The sequence below is a fragment of the Mus caroli genome, unplaced genomic scaffold (assembly GCF_978045245.1).
Source record: "Mus caroli unplaced genomic scaffold, Mus_caroli_1 scaffold_1, whole genome shotgun sequence".
Lineage (NCBI taxonomy): Eukaryota > Metazoa > Chordata > Mammalia > Rodentia > Muridae > Mus > Mus caroli.
The window spans coordinates 180,717,506-180,741,798 of record NW_028227256.1 but is presented as its reverse complement, the minus strand read 5'-3'; the positions used below and the strand labels follow the sequence as shown (position 1 = coordinate 180,741,798).

At 47.6% G+C, this 24,293-nt stretch overlaps 1 protein-coding gene across 1 annotated transcript in view; it reads right to left on the bottom strand.

Moving 5' to 3' along the window:
- Susd4 (sushi domain containing 4) overlaps positions 1 to 24,293 on the bottom strand; it is a 127,955-nt gene that overhangs the window by 24,176 nt on the left and 79,486 nt on the right. The window contains exons 4-5 of the mRNA XM_021171306.3: positions 15,313 to 15,486; positions 10,828 to 11,016 (exon numbers count right to left, since the gene is read on the bottom strand). Coding sequence (XP_021026965.1) covers positions 10,828 to 11,016; positions 15,313 to 15,486 — 363 coding nt within the window. The remainder of the gene's footprint in view (positions 1 to 10,827; positions 11,017 to 15,312; positions 15,487 to 24,293) is intronic.

The following is a 24,293-nucleotide window of genomic DNA, read 5'->3' as shown; positions in this document are numbered from 1 at the left end:
GAGGGGTAGAGGTGGCAGTGGAGGAAGAGGAGGAGAAAGAGAGGGAGGAAGTGGAGTCCTGGTGGAGGAAGGGACAGACTGTTCTCAACGTTAGGACCAAGGTTCTTTGAAGCACAAGCCTGTGTGACTGGTGAGGTGGAAGTCATCCCTGGCAGTAACTCACCGTTGAAAGGAAACGTTAGGCACAGCAGTGGTGCCGAGTGCTGGTGTGGCGTGCAAGCCACTCTTCTCTGTAATCACTCTGCTGTCGTGTACAGCAGCGCATGAAAGCAGCATTAGGAGAATTTACTGTTGCTTATGAGCAATACAGTAACAGGATGGCTTGCTAAGACAATACCTCCTCGGGGTCACTGGCAAGGTGGCTGTCAGGCAGACAGTGCCCGTGACAGGCATTTCACTGTGAGGGCACAAAGTACCCAAAGGGGGACAGAACCACTAGCACTCTGTCCAGACCAGAGCACTGCGTCTGCACTCACAATTGACCTCTGAGTATTTCAGACAGGACTTCAAGAGCCAATCCCTCTGGTGGAGCAAGCCCAAGATCTCCTCTCTCCCAGGCCTAGGAAACACACACTTGTCTTCAAAGCAAGTGAAAATCCCTTCATTTTTGATAATAAGCTCCCCAAACCTCTACGACCTTGCCTGGTGTAAGCCAGGCTCCTGTCTGAGGCTATAAATTAGCCATTCCCTAGAGGATGCAGGGAGTTTTACGATCCCAGAAACTCTACTCTCAGGAAGGCAGAACTAAGGGCACATTTTCCAGATTTTTATGGCTAAGTGTGGGGGCACATAGTTGCAATCTCAGCTTTGGAGGCAGAGGCAGGAGGATTGCTGCAAGTTTGGGGCCGGCTTCAGCTACCTAGCAACGTCTAGACCAACCAGGGTTGCACAAACGACAGAACAAACCAACAAGCAAGGCAGCACATAAAGAAACTTGACCACAACTCTTTCCAATCATCCCCAGTGGGGACATACTCTGAAAAATGTCAAACAGAGCTGGCTGGAGCAGGACCAGCCTGGGACAAAGCTATGGGGGAACCGCTTTTGCAAGAGGGCTCTATGGGCTTCAGAGCCTGGAGGACAGTGATCCCAAGCCACCTCATCATGTTTTACCCGACCCCTCTTCTCTGGTGCAGTGGTGGGGGAGGGGAGAACTTGGGGCAAGCATAAGCCAGGAGGCCTCCTTGCACATCCCCATGAAGAGAGGCCTCACTGCTACGCTGGAGAAAGGAGAGAGGGGAAAAGGCAGAGACTGCTCTTTTCTTCGCTTTCTGCTGATTCAATTTTATATTGTATCCAGCTGCGGCCGGGATAGCGGGTGAGTCTGCAGGGAGCCCGAAGGGCCAGGAGAGGCTAATGGAGACTGTGCCTCCCCACCCCGCCAGCTGGTCTACTCAGAGGGTGGGGAGCTGAGGGGGAGGGGCCGGGTGACCGCTTGGTCACTGCTATTATCACTCCAGCTGAGGTGAGCAAGACTTGAATTATAATAAGCAGAGCCTCATGCGTTCAGTACAGCCCTGGGTGGTACTGGGGCTTTACCTGAGAAGCAGATGGGGTGGGGGGAGAGAAGTAACTCCCACAGTGCCCGCCACGGTACAGAGGGACACGCAGTGCATCTTGGGGACAATCATATGCCCCATCCTCTCCACCCCGCCACACACATACAGAAAAGGCTTTTGCACACTAAAATTCCAGGCTATAGAAACAGTGATGGGGAAGGAGCAAGTCACACCATGGCCTCGGCAGTCCCTCCAAGGGAGACAATGGGAAGTTCAGGGAAAGAGCGCCATCTTGGGGCAGGGCTGTCTTTGAATCTGTGTTCCTTGCATGTGGCACCCAAGACCAAGGAGCGCCAGTCACCCAACCTCTTTCCTTTCTGTAGAACACCTTACTTGGAACTGACTCAAGGCTGAAGAAAGTTGACAAAGGGCATGTCTGTCTCTCAGATAGCCCTCCACAAGCAGACAGGATGGACGGTCGCTCCTAGTGGAGCAAGGCTGACTGCGTGACTGAGCTGGTTGGCCACCCCAACTGGAATCTTGACCCCCACCAACACCTCTCAGAGGCAGTCTCCTTGGGCAGAGTGGTCTCCAGTAGCTGTCAGGAAGGGGCCTCTGGATCTGAGGGGGTCTCGGGGATGGTGTCAGAAGCCCTGGGTTCCAGGAGCATAATGTTTCTTATGCTTTTCTTTCTGTTCTCCTTGAAGTCCAGACAGAGTAGCTTCCAGTGATTTTAGCTGAGATCTAATCCAAGGTTTGGGGAGGACAGAGAGCTCTCTGCAGCTGACGTCACACCTGCTTGTGACTATGACCAGGAAGTGATCCAAGGCCCTACTGTGTGGGCTTGGAGGAGGAACTTCAACATGACAAGAGAGCTAAGGCAGTTTGGGGAATGAGAATACATCTGGAGTCAGGGCTGGGAAGAATGGGGGGACCTCTCTTCCAGCAAGGGGCTGCTCTAAGGACAGTGACAGGAATATTGTTTCTTCATGCTCAAGAATGCTGGTACAGAGGGGAGGGGTGGGGGAAGGAGCATGGGCCCTCCTCCATGCCAAGCAACTTGGTAGGGTCAGAGCCTGGAGCTGTGTGCGGAGACCTCAGTGGGCACAGCCAAGCCAGCTCCGACGCTCCCGCTCATCCGCACAGAGGAGGTGTTTGAGCCTGGCATGGTAGAATGAATGGAAGATGCACTGGTCATGCCTCCGGCGTTGACTTCTGTAATCCGTAATTCAAAATGACTATCAGGAGGCTGGCTATGGTGGCCCAAACCTGCCATCTCAATACTCTAGAGGCTGAAGCAAGGGGACAGTAAATTTCAGGTCAGCCTGGAGTCTCTTTAAAAAACCAGGTGCCGTGGATAGACCTCAATACCAGAGCACCTGCCAGGCATGTCCAAGGCCCTAGGTTCAATACCTCACTCTGCAGGGAAAAAATAACGGTCAGATCCATGGGTGGGTGGTGTTTGTCTTGCCTTTCCTCTGCTTTCAGAGTCCTAGGCAGAACTAAGTTGCATGTCTAACCTAACCTTTCTTATTTGGACTACCAGGTAGAAAAGGGAGAGATTCCAAGTCTCTCTCGCGCTTGGTTGGTGAAAGGCGGCAAGCAGCTCACACTTGTGAGCCAGAGGACCCCCCCCACCTGTGGCTTGAGGGGGCGACCTGGCAGCACTGGGGTTCATCACGGGCCATGATTGTCAGCCACTCTCTCGGGACGGGGCTGGACTGCAGTGCTCTCAGTTGCCCGCCTACCCTCTTCTCCTCCCCCCATCCCTTCACCCCACCCCCACCCCCTCCCAGCGTGAGAGTGGGCGCTGGGTTTGTGAGGTGAGGCAGCCTGTCTCCTAGGAGTTCTCTGTTGCAGACAAAGGCAGCCTCTAGCCAGAAGACTTCAGATCCCTGCTGCCTGCGCTTTGAAGTCCTCAGGTGCTTCCTGGTGAAGGCAGGAATCCCAGGAGGGAGACATCACGCCTAGCACCTGCCAGGCCAGTTGCCTCTTATACCTGAATGTGTTTTGACTTGGGAACAAAGACCACCACCACAAAAAAAATGTCCTCCACATCCAAGCTGGCTTTGAGGTTTGATCTCAAATTGGAACCTTTCAAGTTATTTCACATTTGGCCAAATAGAGTTCTTCAGTTTTCTATTTTTCTTCCTTTTCTTATGAAAGAATGCCGATCTAAAAGGCCCCTGGGCACTAGTGGGTTCTGAGGCAATCACACGGCAGCCTGCTCTGCGACTGGATCCGACACCGATTACATCGCCATCTTATGCTGTGAGCTGGGCCTTGGCCAGGCACGGGGGCTCACTCTGGGCATTGCGGTTCTGAGGAGCGGTCAGCTTTACCTCACTCACAGGCATGAGGCTGAGACAGCCTTGACCACATGGGGGCAGCTACTGTTGAAATCATCATAAGACAAGGCTTCTATTGCAGAGGTTCTCCATCTGTGGGTCTCAATGCCCAGAGACCCTCTGAAACCACAGATGTTTATGCTATGATTCATAACAGTAGCAAAATCACAGTTATAAAGCAGCAATGGGGAGACTTTTATGGTTGGGAATGAAACATGAGGAACTGTGTTAAAGGGGCACAGCCTTAGGAAGGTTGAGAACCAGTGCTCTAGAAAGACAGGCTCCTTCTTGGGGAAAATCAAACGGAAAGGAAAAGCTCACCACACTCTCTGGAGATGACCCACCCAGCGGCAAGGAACTCACCCGCCTTCCTCTCTCAGCTCTCTCAGAGCCAGGAAGGTCTCGCTCTGGAAGCCCTTCTGCCCAGCCTCAGAGCAGGCAGCAAGCTTCCTGGCTAACTGATAGGTAGGGTACTCCCAGACTACCTCCACCTGCAGGCAGCAGAGTCCCACTGAGAGCACCGCCAGCTATGGGAGGCCGGGAGCAGCAGAGACCTTCACTAACTAACTTGTCTCTCTCTCTCTGTCTTGTAGACTCTGGTGCAGCTAAGCATAAAAACGTTTGCCAGATGAAAATATGAATCTCACAGGCATTTAATTAAAACAGCAAATGGTGTCAATTTGAGTGTCTTCTCTTTTCAGCGTCTAATCTCACTGGATGTTTGGTCCTTTCGAGAGAGAATCATGGCCCTGGTTTATTTCTAGAGATGTACTGACAGAGGACTTCTGGCCAGGATCCTCTAACTCAGCAGTTAGGGACCGACTGCTAGTGTAGTGTGACCAACTACTTCTCTCATCTGCTGTTACGCCTTCCCTTCCGTGACAAACTGTAACATCCTCTAAAAACTGCACCTTGAGTCTCAAAAGAGACTGCACACATTAGAACAATGTTGGGATAGCTAAAGACTATGGGACTATGGGGACTTTAGAAGTTCGAATGCATTTTGCATTTGGAGATAGCCATGAGATTTGTGGGATGTAGGTGGGGGCTGGTTTATCTCCATGAGCACTGCAGGATGGGGTTGGGGGGAGGGGAGGGCAGAATTGGTTTGAATGTAAAATGTCCTGCATAGGCTGGTGTATCTGAAACTCTTGGTCTCCAGCTGGAGGGCAGGGGGCACCTCGAGCAAGGGCTGGAATGCAGTGGAGCCTTAGGAAGGAATAGCTTCTTAAAGCAAACTGGTGTGAGCTTTGTGATTCCATAGCCCAGCTTCACTTCCTCCTGTCCTTCCTGAATGTGAACACCATGTGAGCACCCCCCCCACCGCCATGCCTTCTCCATCACAATATACTATGTCCCCTCAAAGTGTAAACTCCAAACCAACCCGTCCTTTCCCCCAAACTAAGAGAGGCAGGGGAACTAGTAGGTGTTGGGGATTGGCTCTAATGCTCTGTCTTAATTAGGCTCCCAAAATCACACGGCAATCTACACATCCAGACACTGAGGGTCCCTGATCCCCCATTGGTTTTTGATTGATCAGTAAAGAGCCAACAGCCAATGGCTGCTCAGGGTGAAAGAGGCGGGGCTTTTAGGATTCCTGGACAAGAAACGCAGAGGAGAGAAGGAACAGATCGCCGCAAGGCCGAAGCTTAGGGGGGTGGAGGGGGGCTGCCCAAAAGGAAACAGGGCAGCAAAAATAAAATATAGACTTAGAAAGTGTTAACTCAGGAACACGGGAGGTGAGCGTATGCTAGCCGCGGGAAGGTTTAGAAGTGCCCAACCATTGAGCTACTCAAGGCATGGAAAAATATAAAGGTTGTATATGTGTGTGTGTGTGTGTGCGCGCGCGCATGGGTGCGCACACGCCTGTCTCTGTGTGTCTTTTCATTCGCTAATCCAGAGACCTCTGGCAGGTGGCAAGAAGTGGGGTCACTCGCTGGAGCTCAGAGCGGATTAATAATTTACAGCTACAAATATGGGTGCAGACTTCTTAAGTGGGCAGGAATCTTAAGCCACTGACTCTGAACTCCAAGGTCATGCTTCAGCCACCTCTTCTCTTGACCCTCTCTTGCCTGTATTTGCGTGATCACATGATCCCTGTTGTTCCTGACCTACCATTTGAGAAAACCGTTGCTAGGATTTTCTCTAATGGGACATGAGTAGCACACGGGCTACTTCCTGTCCATTTGGAGGCCTGGGTGTTAAGAGAATGTTCTAGACACTAAACACTTTCTGAGAGTTCATCCTCCTGAAGAAAGAAAGCCCCTTTCTGCAACCACATACAACAGCCTCCCACAGTCCTGGCCTCACTGTGCTCCGGGGATTCTAGGCAGGTTTTATATTGTTTTCCTGAACTGTGTGCCCACCAGCTTCCTTCTAACATTTAGAGCATGCGTAGTCGACTACAACTAGTTAGTGTTGAACTGTCACCTGGGTAGTTCACTCGTCTGATGCCCCGCACTCTCTCCCACACTCACATCCTACAAGCCCTTGGGCGAGCACCTTCTACACACACTAAGACATTCACACAGCCTGGCGAGCTCTGTGGAGATTCAGAAGGGAATCCTTTCACACAGGAGAGACCCACACTTCTTAAAGCTTAAGGGCAGACAGAAAAGACACCACTGCTCAGACTCTGGGAAAATAAAGAGCCATCTATCTCTGGGTAGAAATTTCACGTTGCAATTGTGATGTCTCCCACTAGCCTGCCCTCCCACCCCTCCCCAGAGCAGGCGCTCTGATGTGCACTTTGGTAAAAGTAGCTGCATGTGGACGTTGGACTATGGTAATGATGAGGGTCTCTAGAGGACGAGGTCTGTTATGAGTCTGTTAGACTGACAACTCTGCAAATAAATGAATCATGTCCTCTTTTTCCTTGGAGTTCCCTGGTGCCCAGCGCAGTATTGCTCTGGGCCTTGTGAGTGTGAGGCAGACAGGGAACAGAGCTCTCAGCACTCAGGAACAGGAGACTGCTCATGCTCACTAACAAAGGTGTTTTATTTAAAATAAATAAATAAATAAATAAAAAAGACTTGCATTGATCATGGGAGTATGTATGGGAAAGACACAGACAGAGGTTAACAGCCACAGGGGACAAAAGGCCTGAGAAGGGAAAGAATTAAGATCCAGCCACATGAGAACAGACAGACCGACAGACAGACAGGTCTACAAAAATAGGCCAATGTATAAGGATCATGGGCTTCAACAACCTTTGGTCCTTGCAACTCTTGATGGCACTGCCATGGCCTCTGCGTCCAGGCCACCAACTCCTCGTGCAGCCTGACCTTGATGGGATCACTCACACCTGTCATTCAAATGTCAGCTCCACCCACTAGGGAAGAAGTGGAGTAGAGTCTGCACAAGTCCTGCCAGCCACCAAGGTGTCACTGTCTCCGGCTGTGAAAGGGACCCGTGCTCTCTGCTGCCTTGCTGGCTCCACTGTGGCCAGGGACACCTGGTCCTGCTGGGAGGCAGCAAGGAGTGCTGACAGCAGGGACGGTCCTCCCTCTGGCATGCCTCTAGGGAGACAACCAGACTGGAATGATGAATCCCTTACTAAGCAACAATTATTTAAAATACTTTTTTTTTTAACTTCAAAAACAACTATAAATGTACCAGACTATCTTCTTGTCAGACTGCAAGGCAATCCATCAATCCCTACTAGTTAACTAGGCATGACCGATGGCTTTGAAGTGACAGAGGCCCAGGCCTGAGTCCCAGCTCCATTGCACCTGCCACTGAGCCTTGCTCATCAGCAAGACGGAGCTGAGAACAGGAAACAGACGTTGGGATGGTCAGACGGTGAAGCTTTCAGTGAAGGGATCACTGTGTTTGTTTGTTTTGTTTTTTGAGACAGGGTTTCTTTGTGTAGCTTTGGCTGTCCTGGAACTCACTCTGTAGACCAGGGTGGCCTTAAACTCTGCCTTCTGGGTCTGAGATTCAAAGCATGTGCTACCACTCCTCTTAAGTGATCATTGTTATTATGAAGTATTTCCAAACACAGTTAAGAAGGAGCAGGGAGCCAGAACAGCACTGGACCAACCAGATAGAGTCACAATACGTGAGTCTTAAAGCCTGGGCATTTTAATCATGGCCATAACTAACTGAGGGTGACTTTATACCTAAATCTGAGTGACAGTGCCCTTGACTTAGCACTGGACGCCAAATACTCCTTAAAGTATTACATTTGCTATCATAGCGAACGAAGCCTTATACAAAATCACTTTCTAGTCTATTCTACTCTACTTACAATCTCGTGTGTGTGTGTGTCTGTGTCTGTATCTGGTATGTGCACATAAGAGCAGGTAGGTGGAGGCCAGGGGCGAAGGATGCCCCTGAACCTGGAGTGCCAGGTGGCTCTTAGCCATACGACCTAAGTTTGGAAAGCAAGCTTGGTTCCTCTTCAAGAACAGTTAGTCTATGATCCTGACCACTGAGCCAGCTCCCCAGTTCTGTTTCATTATTTTAGAGATGGAGTGTTCGGTAGCCAGGGCTGACTCATCCTCTAGCTAAGGAGGGCCTTGAACACCTGGCTCTCTGAGTGCTGGGATAGGGGTGTGTGCCGCCACGCCTGGTCTATGGAGTCTTGGGGACTGACTCCAGTGCTGTGAGCATTGAGCAGGCTACTGATCATGTTAGGTTTGGGGACAGCTACTGTGTCATGCAGGAGTGACAGGTCCACTGAGTGTAGGAGGCTGGGGCTTTGTAAGCGTTTAAGAGGTTGGGGAAAGCTTTTTACAGAACTCTTGTCCACCTGAGTCCCTGCTGGGGTCAGAACGCTAATGGATTTTAAAGCCCCAAGGAGGAGTATGGGATACATGGCACAGTTAGGTAGTTTTTACTGCACCATAAAGAAAAATCAAATTATATGAAACGTGTACTTCATACGACAGGAAGAAGGGGAAACCTGGGAGGGGAGAAGGGAGGCACTTGAAGGGGTAGATTGTGTGTGTGTGGGGGGGGCTCTCACTTCTTCAGTGTCTCCTCAAGTACTACTAGTTGTGGTCTGAGCAGCAGGCACCCCTTTGGCTTCCTCTGCCCATGGGTTTAGACTTGTAAGCCTGTGGGTTTAGACTCATAGCTTTTTCTTTCGGCCTGTGTTGCTTTGAACGGGCTCACAAATTATTTCCTTGGATATTTTGGAGGGAAGGGCATTAAAAGCAATGATGCAAAAGTTATCTTTTTAAAAAGGTAGGTATGAGTGGGGTGGGGAAGGCATCAAATGGCCTTCCTGGCATGGACGGTTCTCGGATCCTTCCGTGGCCAGGGCTGAGTTTGGCAGCAGCCAGCGCCTGTGTTCAGCATCGGAGCCTGTTTCCAGCCAGAAGCGGCTCTCAGCTCCCTGTTTATAACCTTAGATCACTGCCTCTGAAGTCAGATTCTGTTTTATGTCTATCCATATCATATTCTTCAGGCTCCATAAAAGGCTGCTTTTCCAAGTCCCCCAATGAAGCTTATAGTCTCTGACTACTTGAAATGCAGTTAAGGCAAATTTGAAAAGATCCTAAAACAGGCATTTCAATTTGACAAAATCATAACAATGATATCTTCAAACTACCCTTGATTTTTGGTTATGTGAATATGGAAAATCCTCCAGGAACTAAGAAGTGGGCCTTTTAGTGACAGCCAGCGCTCACCATGGCCCACCCACAGTATGCAGACAACGGTGAGGCGACTACACTGGAAACGGGGTTAACCTTGTCTCTGGAGTCTAGACTAGCCAGCTTTAGCAAACAGGGGTACAAAACAGTCAATTCTATTTGAATTTTAGATGAAGAACACACACACACACACACACACACACACACACACACACACACACAGTTCCTACTGCATGCTCCTATTGAAAACTTCTTTGTTATAGGCATTTCAAATGTACCAGGGTGTCTCAATTTTAACCTTCTATCTTGTCCTTTGTCCCCTATAAAATCTGGCCCTGTGGAGACAGGAATGTGTGGGGACTTTAAGGCATAGCCTAGGACTTTAGCAGAATGAATAGCATGGGGCAGTCATCCCTCCCTCCCACCTCTTCAAGTCTTGTCCGAGGAAGTTGCATGGCTCTGGCCGACTCTCTGCATGTTGGTCCTTCCTTTAGAAATAAAAGCCTCTCCCATTGCTCTGAGCACCTTCTGCCTGCGCCCACTTCTCACAGGACACCCCCAACCCTGCTTCTCCTGTGGAAGCAACAGGGAAGCAGCCAGCCTATGCTGCTGCAAACTTGGAGGGACTTGTTTGCTTTGGCGTGTTATTGGGCTTTGGGGGGTTGGGTTTGGGATAGGTTTGGAGAGGGCTCTGGAATGGAGGTTTCTCCCCCACCATTTCCAGCCATTTACTCGGATGTTAAGGAGAAGCACATTAGGTGAAACTTTAAGACCCAAGACACACCAGGGCTGAGGCCAGGGTTAGACTTCAGGGATGGAGGATATTAGGAACCCCAGGATGCTGCCCTGGTTATAGAAATGGCACCCCTGCTGCTCCACTCCCAGATCCAGCCAACACGGACCCCCTAATTAGTGCTCTTTACCAACCCACACTCTATAACTATTCAGATTTCATAAAGACAGGGAAGAGACTGATCTTGCTTTCAGGTTTCCAAGAGTGTCTTACAGCCAAACATTTACGGCTTCACTGTAAACGCACAGTGAAAACGAAGGAAACATTGATACCGCAATAAAGCTCAGGGTGAGACGGATGGTGTCACCACGCCATCTGTTATCATCCAGTGCAAGAAAATTAATTTCTGAAGGCATTTCATTTAACTTTGCAGTACTCTGTGGTCTGACATTTGATTCTTTCGGCTTTTTCTTTTCTTTGCCTTCTTCCCCCTAAGAATGGTAACAGGTGGCGGGGGGGGGGGGGGGCGGGGGGTGTTTAGCGTAAGTATAGCTCCAGGTCAGGAGGGTGACCTGGGCTTCGGCAAGCAAAAGTCCCTACTGGCCATCATCAGACATCTCCCCATCCAAAAGGCTTATATGTGTTACCTTCCAGAGCAAGGCACCGGGGTGGGCTGGACGACCAGATAAGGTTGTGTAAGCACTCGAGGTTCTCGGAACCCTCGAGTTTAAATCCAGGGAAGCAGCGATAAGCGATCACAGTTCCCACAGGGAAGGAGGTCTGGAACTCGGAGATGTTCACGTAGCCATTGGAAGAGGCTAGAGGTCTCAGGCAGCCTGCGAAAGCAAAATGGGAAGGTTTCACTGGGGCGCCTTTGCATATGTGTAATGGCCAATGGCACAGAGGAGCGCTTTGGGATTGTCCCTTAGCAACAAAAGGACATTGCAGACTTGGGCTGCATATACATAGATGTTTGCTGGTATATCTGAAACGGTGTCATGGGGGTCAGGTAAACAGTTAGGAGGGAAGGAGAGAGGTAAGTTGGGTATGAATTAGTGCATCCCTAGCCAGGTAGTGAACCTGTCCCAAATGGATTATTATTAGCATTACTTGAGGGGCTTTTACAACCCAGCGGTGCCCAGGGTCCATGCCCAGGAGGAGAGCCTGGTATCACTGTGTGTTTATGAAGCTCTCTGTGTCATTTAAGATGACGTCAGGGCTGAGGACCACTGAGGCACCCTAGGAGGGGACAGACACTCCAATGGCTAGGGATAGGTGACTTGGGCAGCTTATGTTCTAAACTCAGTCACGGGATAGAATCTTGTCGTGCTAGCACTACTAGATTTCTGACAATCAAGTGTGAAGTGAGATAGATTAAGAGTCTTAAAGTGTGCTGGTTTTCAAACTTGAGAATTCCTCAGAGGGCTTAATCGACACAGACCCCCCCAGATCACATGCTGGGCTTCGGTCTCAGCGAGTCTCAGTGGAGCCCGAGGCTATGCATTGCTACGGTGGGTCCAGGTGGGTGGAAGGCACTCGGAGGAGCATGGACTGCTTCGGGTCTCTGCTCCAAAAGGAGCATGAGGGGTGCTATCAGAGAAGTGGGGAACCAGACCCAGGACCCCCCCTAAATCTCCAGCTGCCTTTGGTTCTTGAAGCCTGTGCTATTCCTAATGGCACAGAATTCTGCTGTGTGCACCTTTCCTGCTGCCATGGCATTGTGTCGAACATAGCAATGTCACTGGAGTGCATAATGGCATCACAGGGAGATGTGATATCCTTCCAGGGGACGGGATAGAAGTGATAGCATATAATGAAAAGACCCACTTTCCCTTCTAGTGCCAAACTTGGACTTTGTACTCCATGCATAATGGAAGATGACCAAGCCCTCCTCCAGAGCTGGCTTTGCCACATACTATCCTGAGGCGTTCTCTCAGTGAGTTGCTTTAGTACCTGTGCACCAGAGTGAGGAGAGACAGGAGAGGCACCAGGACAGACCTTAGGGACAAACACAGTCACCTACCTCACTGCTATGCCTTAGGCACCAAGGTCCACAGTGTGAGCAGGCCCCAACTCAGAACCAGTCAGGAGGTTTCTAGACACCCCCAAAGGTACAAAAACTCTGCATCTTTTTATCCTGTCTCATGGTATTAGATTGTTTTTCTCAATCCCTGCTCCCTCAGTGTGTGTGTATGCGCGGGTGTGCTTGTGTCTGTCTGTCTGTCATCTGTGATGGCATGTACATGTGTGGCTCAATGCCAGGCATCTTTTTCTATTGTTTTTTTTCTTTCTGTGAGACAGAGTCTCTCACAGTACCAGGGCATCTCTTGTCTTGGCTCGGCTGGCTAGCCTAGCCATGTCCTGTCTCTGCACCCCCTAGACTGGGATGCAGATGCTTGCCACAGGCCATGCCCAGCTTCTGTGGTTCTGGCAATCCACCTCAGCACCTCATGCAGGCGCTTTACCAACTGAGCCACCTCCTGAATTCAGTCCCTGAACTAAAAGCTGGTCATATTCACAGCAAAGGCGAGATGTGAGGGGTCAGAGTGGGGAGTGGGAAGTGGGGAGCAATGTGATCAGAAATGAGGAACAGCAGATGAGTCCATTAGCAGGAGCAAAGGAAGGTGCGGGATGCTTGTACAGTTCCGGTGGCTGACAGGGTGTTGGCCCTGCGCTCCCTCCTGTCAGGGCTCCCACTCCAAACTACTCATGTGGAGACAACAGTCTTTCCCAAATGACAGATAATTCTGCCCCACAGCGAGCAGGGCATGCAGACCCTCTCCAAAACCTAAAGTACCAGTCCCCTCCCCCAACAAAAAAAAGGCCTCTGTGCAGCCTGCCCTCCTCTCCTCCTGAGGAGATGGCAGGAGCCATAATTCCTGCAGCTAATCTGTGCTGAGGGGGAAAGAGATGCTCACTCTTGGCTGGAGGCAGCCCATCCTAAATATACCAGTGGGAAACAGGCCTCAACTCAATACTTCAATGGGATTTCCATTTGCACGTCTGGATAATAGAGAGATGCCTACCGGAGCCTTAGCCCCTAGATCTATAGGTGCAAATAAAAGTTCTAGAATGAAATGTCACTCTGGGAGCCAATTACAATCCACCAGGGGGCTCGGAGAGGTGCCAGGCTGTCTGCAGCAACAAGATCCCTTTCTTGTGTCCTGCCAGCTGGGTGGTCAGAGGAAAGCTGGTGCAGGGGCAGCGGGCAGGGTTCTGTCCCCAGTAACAATGACGCACAGGATGGGCTGGGACCACAGCGCAGGCAGGGCACCTACTGCGTGGCATGAGGGGTTTTGAGGAGGAGTGATGATGGAGCTGGGCTACCTGGCATTGTTTGGAGCATTACGTCTCTTATGAGTAACCAGGTGCAGGCTTGGGTGGGGTAGGCCTACAATTCCAGCTGCTTTGGAAACTGAGACAATGAGGTGACAAGTTTAAAGCCCATCTGGGTTATGGAGTGAGTTCAGGGGTTGTTTGGGCAATTTGCTGAGACCTTCTTTCAAAGTTAAGAGTTAGAAGGAGAAATATGAGCATAGCTTAGAAGCAGGGTACTGTGTGAGGCCCCTAGGTTCAAATCCCAGCAATATTTTTTTTTAAAAAAGAAAAGAAAATGAAGAAAGAGGAAAAGAGAAAGAACAGCCAGCCAGCTCTCTTGTTGCTGACCTGCTGCTGAGGAGAATTTGAGAATGGGAGAGCAACCCAGACTGGGCCAGACAGAGCAACAGCAAGGCACATATCTGAACTCTTTAAAATAACGTCCCAAGAGGCCACAGGGAAACAGGATTCCTAAGGAAACTCAGTGGATTTGAGGAATACAAGGGAGAACTAGAGAGGGTGAGAAGCCACAGAGAAAGGATATGGAGAAAAACTGGACTGCAGGGCGTGGCTGAGGTCTGAGGTGACTCTCCTCACCCGTGACTCTGGTCCTGGAATAAAGCTGTGGCTAATGATGCTTGTTTGCATGGGGAGCACAACCCAGGCACCAGATGCTTGTTTTGTAGGCAGTCTCTGAACAGGTAAGTAAAACCCATGTCTCTTTTAGGGTAGGCTAGCAGCACAGGCCACAGGGCAGGCAGAGTGATGGCTGGGCTCCTCTGTCCTCTCAACTCTGAAACCTTTGTTCCTTCATAGGGTCACAACTCTTAAGCTCTGGTGTGGGAAAACAATTTATTTCTGATGATGGAGCACACAAAGCAATATCAGGGCCTGCCAGTTGTGATTTCCAGGCGCAAAGTTAACATTCATCTCAACTTGAACATGCCAGAGCTTCTGGAACAAATTCCAATGCCTTCCTTCTCCCTCAAACTATGAATTATGCATTGGCTTCTTTTGGCCCTTTAGACCAAGTCACATGTCAAAAAATAAAATCAGAATTAATGTGAACTCCAGGGCTTATTTTCAGAAACAGGTCCCTCTGTATATGGCGGCTGGGGCAAATTTTAAAAAAGTGTGAAAGGATAAATATTCGCTGTGCAGTTTGGAAGCATCTGAATGTGATTATTTTTCTGCTTTTCATGAATGATAAGAAGGATAGCATTATGAAGAGAAAGGCTTTCTGTAATATGCTTACTGTAGTCTCGCTGCTACCCAAGTACCACACTCTGTTATTTCCATTACGTATACAACGATTCATCCCTGTATTCAAAGCCCTGTTACGAAGCCTCCTAATTCTTTTTAATGTATTATTATTAGTGTGTGTATGTGTGTGTGTCTGCCCACGCTAGTGTGTGCAAAGGCATGGCATACACGTGTAAGCCAGAGTGCCTGTGGTGGTCGGTTCTCTCTTAGAGCCAGAACTCAGGTTGTCAGACTTTTGGGCAAGCCCCCTTTCCCTGCTGAGCCCCTTTACTCGCCGACTTCTCCTAATTCTTCAACTACTTTTCTGATTTTCTAAGGAAAAGGGACTTGATATTAAACATACTGAAGCATCAGCTCCATCCTTTCTGTACTGGGAAATCTGGTATACCGTGCTGAGTCACCGCAAGGAGAGGGGACCCAAGAAGGCAGGGCAGGACCTAGGTGGGGCGACCTTGTATTTCTCTGCCAGAATTTCGTTTGTTGTTTCATTAGAGGATCATGCATGCCCATCCTTTACAATGACAGGGACAACAGCGGCTCCCATCTCATACCTTGACAGATGGGCAGGTTATCCCATGTCCCATCGTCACGGCATAACGAAACCAGGTTGTACAGGTCAGGGTAGCGGATCTTGAATCCCTCATGACAGTTGATGACTAGCTTCTCTCCGTGTCTGTATGTCTTGTTGTGAATCTCAGCATCTTCAATTTGGGGGATGCGGCAGTCTGCAATAAGAGACGAACATGACTTTTTGCAATTCAAAATGGTTAACGGCTTTACAAGGAGGCTCTTTTTTTTTTTCAGCCCTAGTCTCCATCTGTTAACACAGAGATAACCTGGTACCTCACCTGTCACCAGACTCAGGTAACAATGACAAGGTCACAGTCTGCATCGCAGAACTAACAGGGTGCAGGGACCATATCACAAAAAGAACTTTAGTTTCTGCCTATGACACTTTGTACCAAGCAGCTTGTCTTCTGAATGAGTCTCAAACAAGATAAAGAGTTGGCTGTATTTTTGACAGGGTTTAACATTGTTTAGCCTGTCAGGCTGGTCACTGTAGCCACCCAGGCATGGCACAGGACCTGGCCTCAGACACAGTGCGCAGGACAACATGGAGTACAAACTGCCTCTGCGTACTAAACCAGCACACACCCTTGCCAACCCCCTAGGGTTTAGGACAGCTAGGCATACTATGTCCTCACATGGAGTGGCTGAGCCCAACTGAAAAAGACAGTGGGGGAGGGGGGAAGGCAGTGAGGGCAGGGAGCAAAATGACCAAAACACACCAAAAAACTCAAGGTGAGTGTCTGCTTCCGACCCTATCTACTTACAATTTACGGTAAAAGCCACTGTGCTTGCTCCTCAGCGTCTAGTTGGGATTCTGTTCATCCTAGCCCCAAACACCACACAATGAGTCCTGTCTTGTATATCGCCCACTGTGTGTGTGTGTGTGTGTATGTGTGTTGATTTTTTCTTTATCCCTCAAGAGTACATCTCTGTTAAATGTTTCCGATTTTGTCTACTTTATTTTAGTGCTGGGGTTAGAAACCAGGACACTGAGACTGCTGGGTAAATGTTCTATCTCTGGGCTTTACCACCACCCTTGCTAAATGCTCCTGATTTTAGACACACACAGGTTTATAAGTATGACCTGGAGATAGGTTATACTCCACCTTGATGAAGTCTTCTTTTTTTTTTTTTTTTTTTTTTTTTTGAAACATGGCAAAAATCTAAGGGTAGTGTTTTTCCAGTCTGAACCTTTCTACAGAAATTCTTCAGTGTGCTAAAGAATGTTTGGCTTCTTAGCTGGTCCCCCAGAGTCACTGAATGTACAAGGTAGCTGGAATAGCATCAGTAAGAGCCCTGTTCATTAGGACACTGAAGCCTGGAATTGTCAACCCTGAGCCCTGAGCCCTGGGAGCCCTGACACAGGTAGAAAGAGGGAACATTGCAGTGGCTGGTGGCTGCTAGCTTTGGTTGCTCTACAAAGAAAGGGTCCATCCAAGGGCTTATCAAGGTTGGGGCTAGGTTCTCTAGACAGCAGACTCCATAAATCAGGGCATGAGAAATGAGGAAGTCTCAGAGAGGCCTCCTTGAAGGAGGAGGGCCTGGATCAGCTTCCAGGGGAGAGGACCATAATATTCACTGTGGATCATTTGCAAGGCCGGGATTAATTTTATTGTTGCCACCACTGGCTTGAGAGCAGGCCCTGAATCACTACACTGACACTTTGACCCAGGTCTTCCCCATTGTTTACCCCTTCCCAGCTTCATTCATGTTCTTGCCAAAGAACTGCAGGAAGAGGGCGCTGCCTGAAGCTCCAGCAGGAACCCTGGGGGTGTGCACAGCCCTCTGAGCCCAGCTAGCTGGCTTTGAGCACAACCCTGGTGTTTCCCCGGAGTCCCCAACAGTCTCAGCTGAGGAGCTGACCACTGGTTTCCATTTCACTGCTCATTCGTTCTGTATCAGGGCCACAGAAAGGAGTGCTCTACCTATTCAAGTTTAACCCATAGTTTCCGAGCTAAAATCACTGATTTTCTTCCAAATCAACCTCAGAATGGTCCCGACTGGAGTCACAAGGTAACTGACAACCCGGCACACCAGCGCTGCCTCCTCCTCCTCCTCCTTCTTCTTTTTTTTTTTTTTTTTTTGGTTTTTTGAGACAGGGTTTCTCTGTGTAGCCCTGGCTGTCCTGGAACTCACTCTGTAGACCAGGCTGGCCTCGAACTCAGAAATCCACCTGCCTCTGCCTCGAGCGCTGGGATTAAAGGTGTGTGCCACCACGCCAGGCCGCGCTGCCTTCTTCTTAATGGAAAACTGTGAATTATATATTTCTCTCCATGGCATGCAGCAGACATTATTCCCAGCACATAAAAACACATTTATCAGGACGCCTGGCTGTAAAGTCCTGGCACAAACAGTTCCTGAAGTGGTGAGTACGTGCGTGTGTAAGCAACCATTCCATGACTGACTTCAACTGTCTTCACGTCGTCAAGAATTAACTAGCATGGTCAGGAGGCAGTCAGTTCGGGGAGTAAAGCCAATGGACAGAGTGTCCACTTGGACATCACAGACAGGTTGACATCAGCTAGTCAGAGGGAGAAGCACCCAGCCTTGCTCCCAAGATTGATTTCCCAGCCTGTGGTGAAAGTAATGTGTGATGCTTCACACAGGCTGGGTCTGCTACAGTGTGTGTGTGTGTGTGTGTGTGTGTGTGTGTGTGTGAATACAGACACTCTGGTCAAAAGGGAGTCTCATAGGACAGTGCACCACTACACAGGAGAGCCACAGGGCCAGTGGGCAATAAGGTTTTGTAGTTCAAGTCCCTCCGAAGTGGAGGAAATCAGTTGGGATGTGCTCTAGAGCCAAGGGAAAAGCTAGCCCAGCCCAGCTCTGACACACCTTAAACTTCAACAGAAGAACGGGTCACCCACATCTTCTCTGATGTTTCACGCTCACGATGTGGCAGTACCCTCTCTCCCGGACGGAAAGGTTAGGTCAGCATAAGATGTAGCCTTAGGTAAGCATCTGCTTCAATGATCTTTGGTGACTGTAAATAACAATCAACCTTATTTCTAGGAAAAGAGTCAAGACCTTGAGTATCTGAAAACCTATGTGTGATCTTCATTAATGCTGTAGTTGGTTTCATATAGGAATACAGATGGTCCTTGGTTTACAAGAGGAGCCCTACCCAGAGAAACTTACGGTAAATTGAAAATGTTAAAAGCTGAAAATGGGGCTGGGGAGGTGACTCCATCAATGTTTGCCAGCCTAGGGACATGAGTTCAACTCCCAGAACCCAGAATACGAAAAGCTGGATGTTGTAATCCTAAAGGCAGAGACAAGTGGATTTCTAGGGCTTGATGGCCAGGTAGCCTAATGGGTGAGCTCTAGGTTAATGAGACCCTGTCTCAAACATCAAGGTGGATCCCATTACTGAAAAATGACACTCAAAGTTGTCCTCTACTCTCCACACACCTGTGCATTCAATTGTATGTGTGCCCTTCCCCCACCCCACATGCACACACACACACACACACACACAGAGGTCCCTGCACATCAGCTACTCAGTTGAGTGCAGGGTGTGGGTCATTTCCCCTCATCATCTTACAGCTGACTAGAAGTTAGAGTTTGCTGCCTGCCGGTGCTGACCAGTATGGCAATGCAACTCCACGCCACGTATCACTAACCCAGAAAAACGCAAAATTCAAAACGTGAAGTGAGGTTTTACCAGGTGTGCATTGCTTTCACATCACGGTAAAGTCAAGACATCACTCATTAGCATAACCATTGTTAAGTCAAAGACTGATTGTATCACAATTTCCTAAATCATGGATTCATCCATTCAGAAAAAAAGCAATATAAAGCCACTTCAAACATATCATTAGCAATGACTAGAAGCATCTGTCAATATTTGATTCTGTCACATAGAGTCTGGCCAACAGAACTTGGTGGGTGGGGCATGAATGGTTGGGTGGGTGGGGCATGAATGGGCACTTCCAGGGATGTTGCCCCAGGGGCAGCAAAGGCTTCCATTCTGAAAACCCACCTCTCACCAGCTCACCACAGCCACTGTCCTAGCTGAACCTATTAAAATGGAGATTTGGTTTAATGAGCATGTGGCGGTACTGAACAGTTACACTTGAATACAGACAAGAGTCAATGAGACCAGTCAGCAGACAGCACAGTCTCCAGGGATGGGGAAAGCACAGGAAGAGTCAACTTTCGTTTTTTCCAGATGTTGGTTATATGGGAAAATGCAAAACCATGCCCAGGAACATGAATATATGATGTATAGCTACATATAAGCCTTGCAATCCACGTTATTATGTTAAAGGCTCTAAATGTCTTGCTGTAAAGACTATGACTTAAATTTTGATGAAACCAGCATTTGTAAGTCTTACTTATTCATTCTACTGCGTGTTCATCCGTTCAGTGACTAGTGAGCCCACACACAGGTCCAGCGTTTCCTAGGTGGGGGAAGGGCATGGCAGAGGAGTCACACCGTTTCCACTTTTACAGCGCTTGCTCGGAGGAGGCTTCTAACAGCAAAATTAAGAGACAAATGGGCTAGAAAACAACAGGCAAATCTCACTGCTGCGATGAGCTCATAATGTGGTGATAAGATAGGGAGTGACTTGGGGACTTATTTAATTCGAGCAGACAGGCAAGGGGCCTCTGAGGAAATGACATTTATTAAGCTGAGACCTGAATGACAGCACCGATCCAATTACTGTGTGGATCTGGGAGATTTCAGGCAGAATAGCTAGGCTATCAGAAAGGCCAGGAAGAAGCTTGGGGTCCTAAAACGCACCAGGGAAGACCTGTGTGTTTGCAACAACTGAGGGGAGGGGCAGGGATCCAGATCGTGCTCTGCCTGATGTTTTAGGACAGGGAGTGGGGTTTTATTTTAGTGGATGGGATGCTATTAAGCCTAAGAGTGTAGAAGGGTCTAGATTATATTTTGGCCAAGGATATGGTCTTGTCTTCAGGCCCTTGGAGGCAACCTCTAAGTTCCTGGAGTCCCTTGCTTGAGATAAATACCTCTGCTCACTTGGTGGTTTGAGGAATGCTGAAGTCTGTGTGCTTTGGAACACCAAATATCAGTGTAGCTTTTGGGTAGACTGGAGACCAATATCAGCCCACAAGAGTCAACTATGTCTATATGAAAGGACCTAATAAAACCTTGGACACTGATCTGTGGGTGAGTCTCCCTGGTTATTGATATATTGTCAAATTCCGCTGCTTCAAGGACAAGTGGTGTCTGCACAGCTCCACCAGGTGCTTGTGGCTGTCACTCCTGGATCCTGTCCTGTGTAACTCTTCCCTTAGGCGACTTTAACCTGTGCATCCTCACTGTAACACACTTATCTATGAGGGTCATAGTTTTTCTAAGTGATCTGACTGAATTATTGAATTTGAAAATGGCCTCGGAGAGCCCTAGACCTGCAGACAGTGTAGGAGTAAGGAGGCTGTAGGGGCCTGAACTTCGTTTCACTGGATGGTATTTTAATTTGCTACCTACTGACATTGGTTAGCATTACTCTCTTGCCCTGGTACAACCCAGAGAGACAGTCCTGACCAGTGGTTTATTCAGGAGAAGGTTGCAAAAGCTGAACAGATTCAGCCCAGGCAAACGATGTCATTACAGACAATCAACACGGAACAAGGGAAAGGAGAAGTGACGGCTACTGCTGTCCAGAGGAAGCTGATGGAACAGGGGTGCTGCTTAGAAAAAGAGGAGCCACTCAGTGAGCAGCTTTGCTTCTGGCTGATTCCTTCCTCTTTAAAGGATGGTGACTTTGATGAAACCTGATGTAGCATCAGAACAGGACCCTTGATAGCTTGTGGCTCTACATGAATGCCACTGCGGCATTATTAGTTCCCTGCCTGAAACCACTAAGAAACACACAGACACAAGCACAGACAAATAGGCGCACACATGTGCACACACATGCGTGCACACACACACACACACACACACACACACACACACACACACAGAAAGAGAATGATTATAACAAACAAGTATAGTAAGCACACTTCTTTATGGTTTGCTACTTTGAAGTGCCAATCATTTGTTCATTTTGTTTTGTTTTTAGACTTTCTTCTCTTTTTTGAGATAGGGTCTTGCCACACGGCCAAAAATGACCTATGGCACTGTGTTGAGCTGTGCTATGTATTTTTATATTTACACCATAGATGGTGAATTTTTAATGGGTATTAGCTGTCCATTTTTCAGGGTGAGACTATTAAGCATTACATATACTGGAGTAATTATGCAACATTCACAAAGACTGACCACGCTTGGGAGGAAATATAGTCTCCACAAGTAGCAAATAGTTAAAATTACTGATCATGTGTTTGGGCCACAATGAAAATAAAGACAGAAACGAATTGTTACAAAATTCCCGTGTTGGAAACTGAGTAATATCTTCCTAAATAACCCATGGGTCCAATAAAATAACAACATAAAAACCAGGAAAAAATGTTTTGGCTGGACTAACAATGAAAATTTGCATATTCCAATGTATGCTCTGCAGATAAATCTTTGACTATACATTTCTCTTTAAGCCTAAACACACAGAAAAAGTCTAGCATTGTTGCTTACACATGCCAGTAATCCCAGCACTCAGGAGACAGCCAAGTTAGCTGGGAACTCTCTGGGTTCCAGGTCAGCCATGACTACACAGTAAGACCTTGTCCCAAGGAAGAAAGAAAGAAAGAAAGAAAGAAAGAAAGAAAGAAAGAAAGAAAGAAAGAAAGACAGACACCTACGTAAACATACAAAAAATAAATACTTAAAGTCAAGAACACACATCTTAGAGTTGACTGAGTCAAATCTGTGATTGGACAAAGCTTGGAGTCCTAAACACACCAGAGAAGACTTGCTCAAGTTCTCCATTTTAGTCATGTTCTTACTGCAACTGAGGGTCTGTGCTTAAAGTTATATTGAATTTTGCTTTATAAATGTTGAGTTTAAATGGTTATAAGTTACTAGGCTTATAAGTTTAAATGTTTATAAGTTCAGGCTAATCATTTAGAACTAAAATGAAGAATTCTTTATGGTCAGAAAAAATGGATATGCGATTAAACCTAAGGAAACTACAGGGAAATAAATAATAAAGGGTATCTAGGAGAGGATTTAGTGAGAAAGGAGAGGACCAGGCTAAGAAGGACCAGGCTTGGGTTCTTCAACGCCAAAATCCAGTCAGTGATGGGATCCACCGAGAGCTATGAAGTAAAGTACATCTACCCATGTAAGGATAAAACGATATAGCATGACACAGCTTACACTAAAAAAATTTAAAAGGCAGAAAAAAACTTGAAGTAAAAGAAAAATGAGAAATTAGGTGAGGTCAAACTCTTCACACAAGGTCAGAAACAATCTTATTTACCAAATTTGCCAACTTACACTTATGCAAACATTAAGTAGGCTCCGTTTCTATCAGAAAGGCTTCCCACAGAGCATCCCCCAGACCCAAATTCTTCTCTATGGATTCTGCTGAACGTTTTTGGATGATCTAGCAGCAGCCTCACACACACACCCTGAGTGAGGCGTTCTCTTCTGAAGGACGCCAGCATATTTATGGGGCAGCCTCCCTTGATTATTACACAATGTAGAAAGACTAGCTCAGAAGGAAAAAAAAAAGCAGTCAGGCCAAGCCATCTCAGCAACAGATGCAAAACTTAAAATTAACACATTAGCGCACACCATTCAACTATATCACAAGTAAGCTGATTTAATGTTTAATGATCAACCAATGTGACTTGAACATTTAACAGAGTAAGGAGAGAATTAGCATCTTATTAGATGTGAAAAAAACATTTGAAAAAAAATCCCACATCCATTCATATTAAAAAGCTCTTCATAAGCTAGGGATTAAATAAAATACTGCAATTTAATAAGCGATATTATTAGGAAACTATGTTATTGCAAAAATGCAGAGGCCTTGATTGGAGATCGGGGTCCCTGACTGAGCTCACTTCTCACCCTTACGTCCAAATCTGTGCTGGGTTTCCTGACTGAAGCAGCATTCAGATAAGAGGAAAGTAGAAGGAATGAGCTAGAAAGAAAGAAAAGCTTTACTATTCAAATATGAAATTACAGTGCATATGGTAAGAACCAAAGTAGCTTACAAAGAGAGGGGCTTGAGTGCTGGCTGAACCTAATCTAGACAGCTCCTCATTGAAACTCTCTTCCCAGGTGATTCTAGACTGTGTCAAGCTGATAAAACAAAACGTCACAAAACGCAACGTCATAATGTCGCGTCAGTATTCAAACTTGTTTTGGCGGTTACTATGCTCATTCTAAAATTTGTGCGGAAACCTGGAAGACCACGAAGATCCAAGACAGTTTTGAAGGAACAGAAAGAGGGTAACCCTTGTGTTACGAGCATTTAAGAATGATTACAGGGCTACGGTAATAAAAACAGAATCACATCTATCGCATTAACAGACAGACTAATTAACAGAACAGAGGATTGAGCCAGGACTTCCATTTCCTGACAAAGGTGGGAACATTCATTCCAGTGAACAGTGCTATGTGTGTTACATACAAACCAAGCCCAAAAAGAATAGTTAGAGGGATAAATATGCAGGCAAGACAGTAAGTCTCTGAGATTACAAAAGAAAATGCCTTTGCAATATCATAATACAAAAACATTTTTGAAAGATTTATTTTCATTTGTAAGCTCTGTGTGTGTGTGTGTGTGTGTGAGTATGCACACACACATATGAGTGCAGGGGCCTGTGGAAGCCAAAAGAGAACATCAGATTCCCCTGGAGTGGGAGTTATAGACACTTGTGAGCTAGCGAACCTGGATGGTGGGAATCAAACTTGGGTCTTCATTAAAAGCCACCTATCTAGCCCAGTGAAAACAGTTTTAAAAACAACAAAGAAAACCCCACACAAATTGAGTGTAAACAAAAAGATTGATAAATTTGACTACATTCAAGTTAAAATATTCTGTGCATCACACAGCTAATAAGAGAGTAAAACCTTAAGCCACAGAATAGCTTTGTAGCA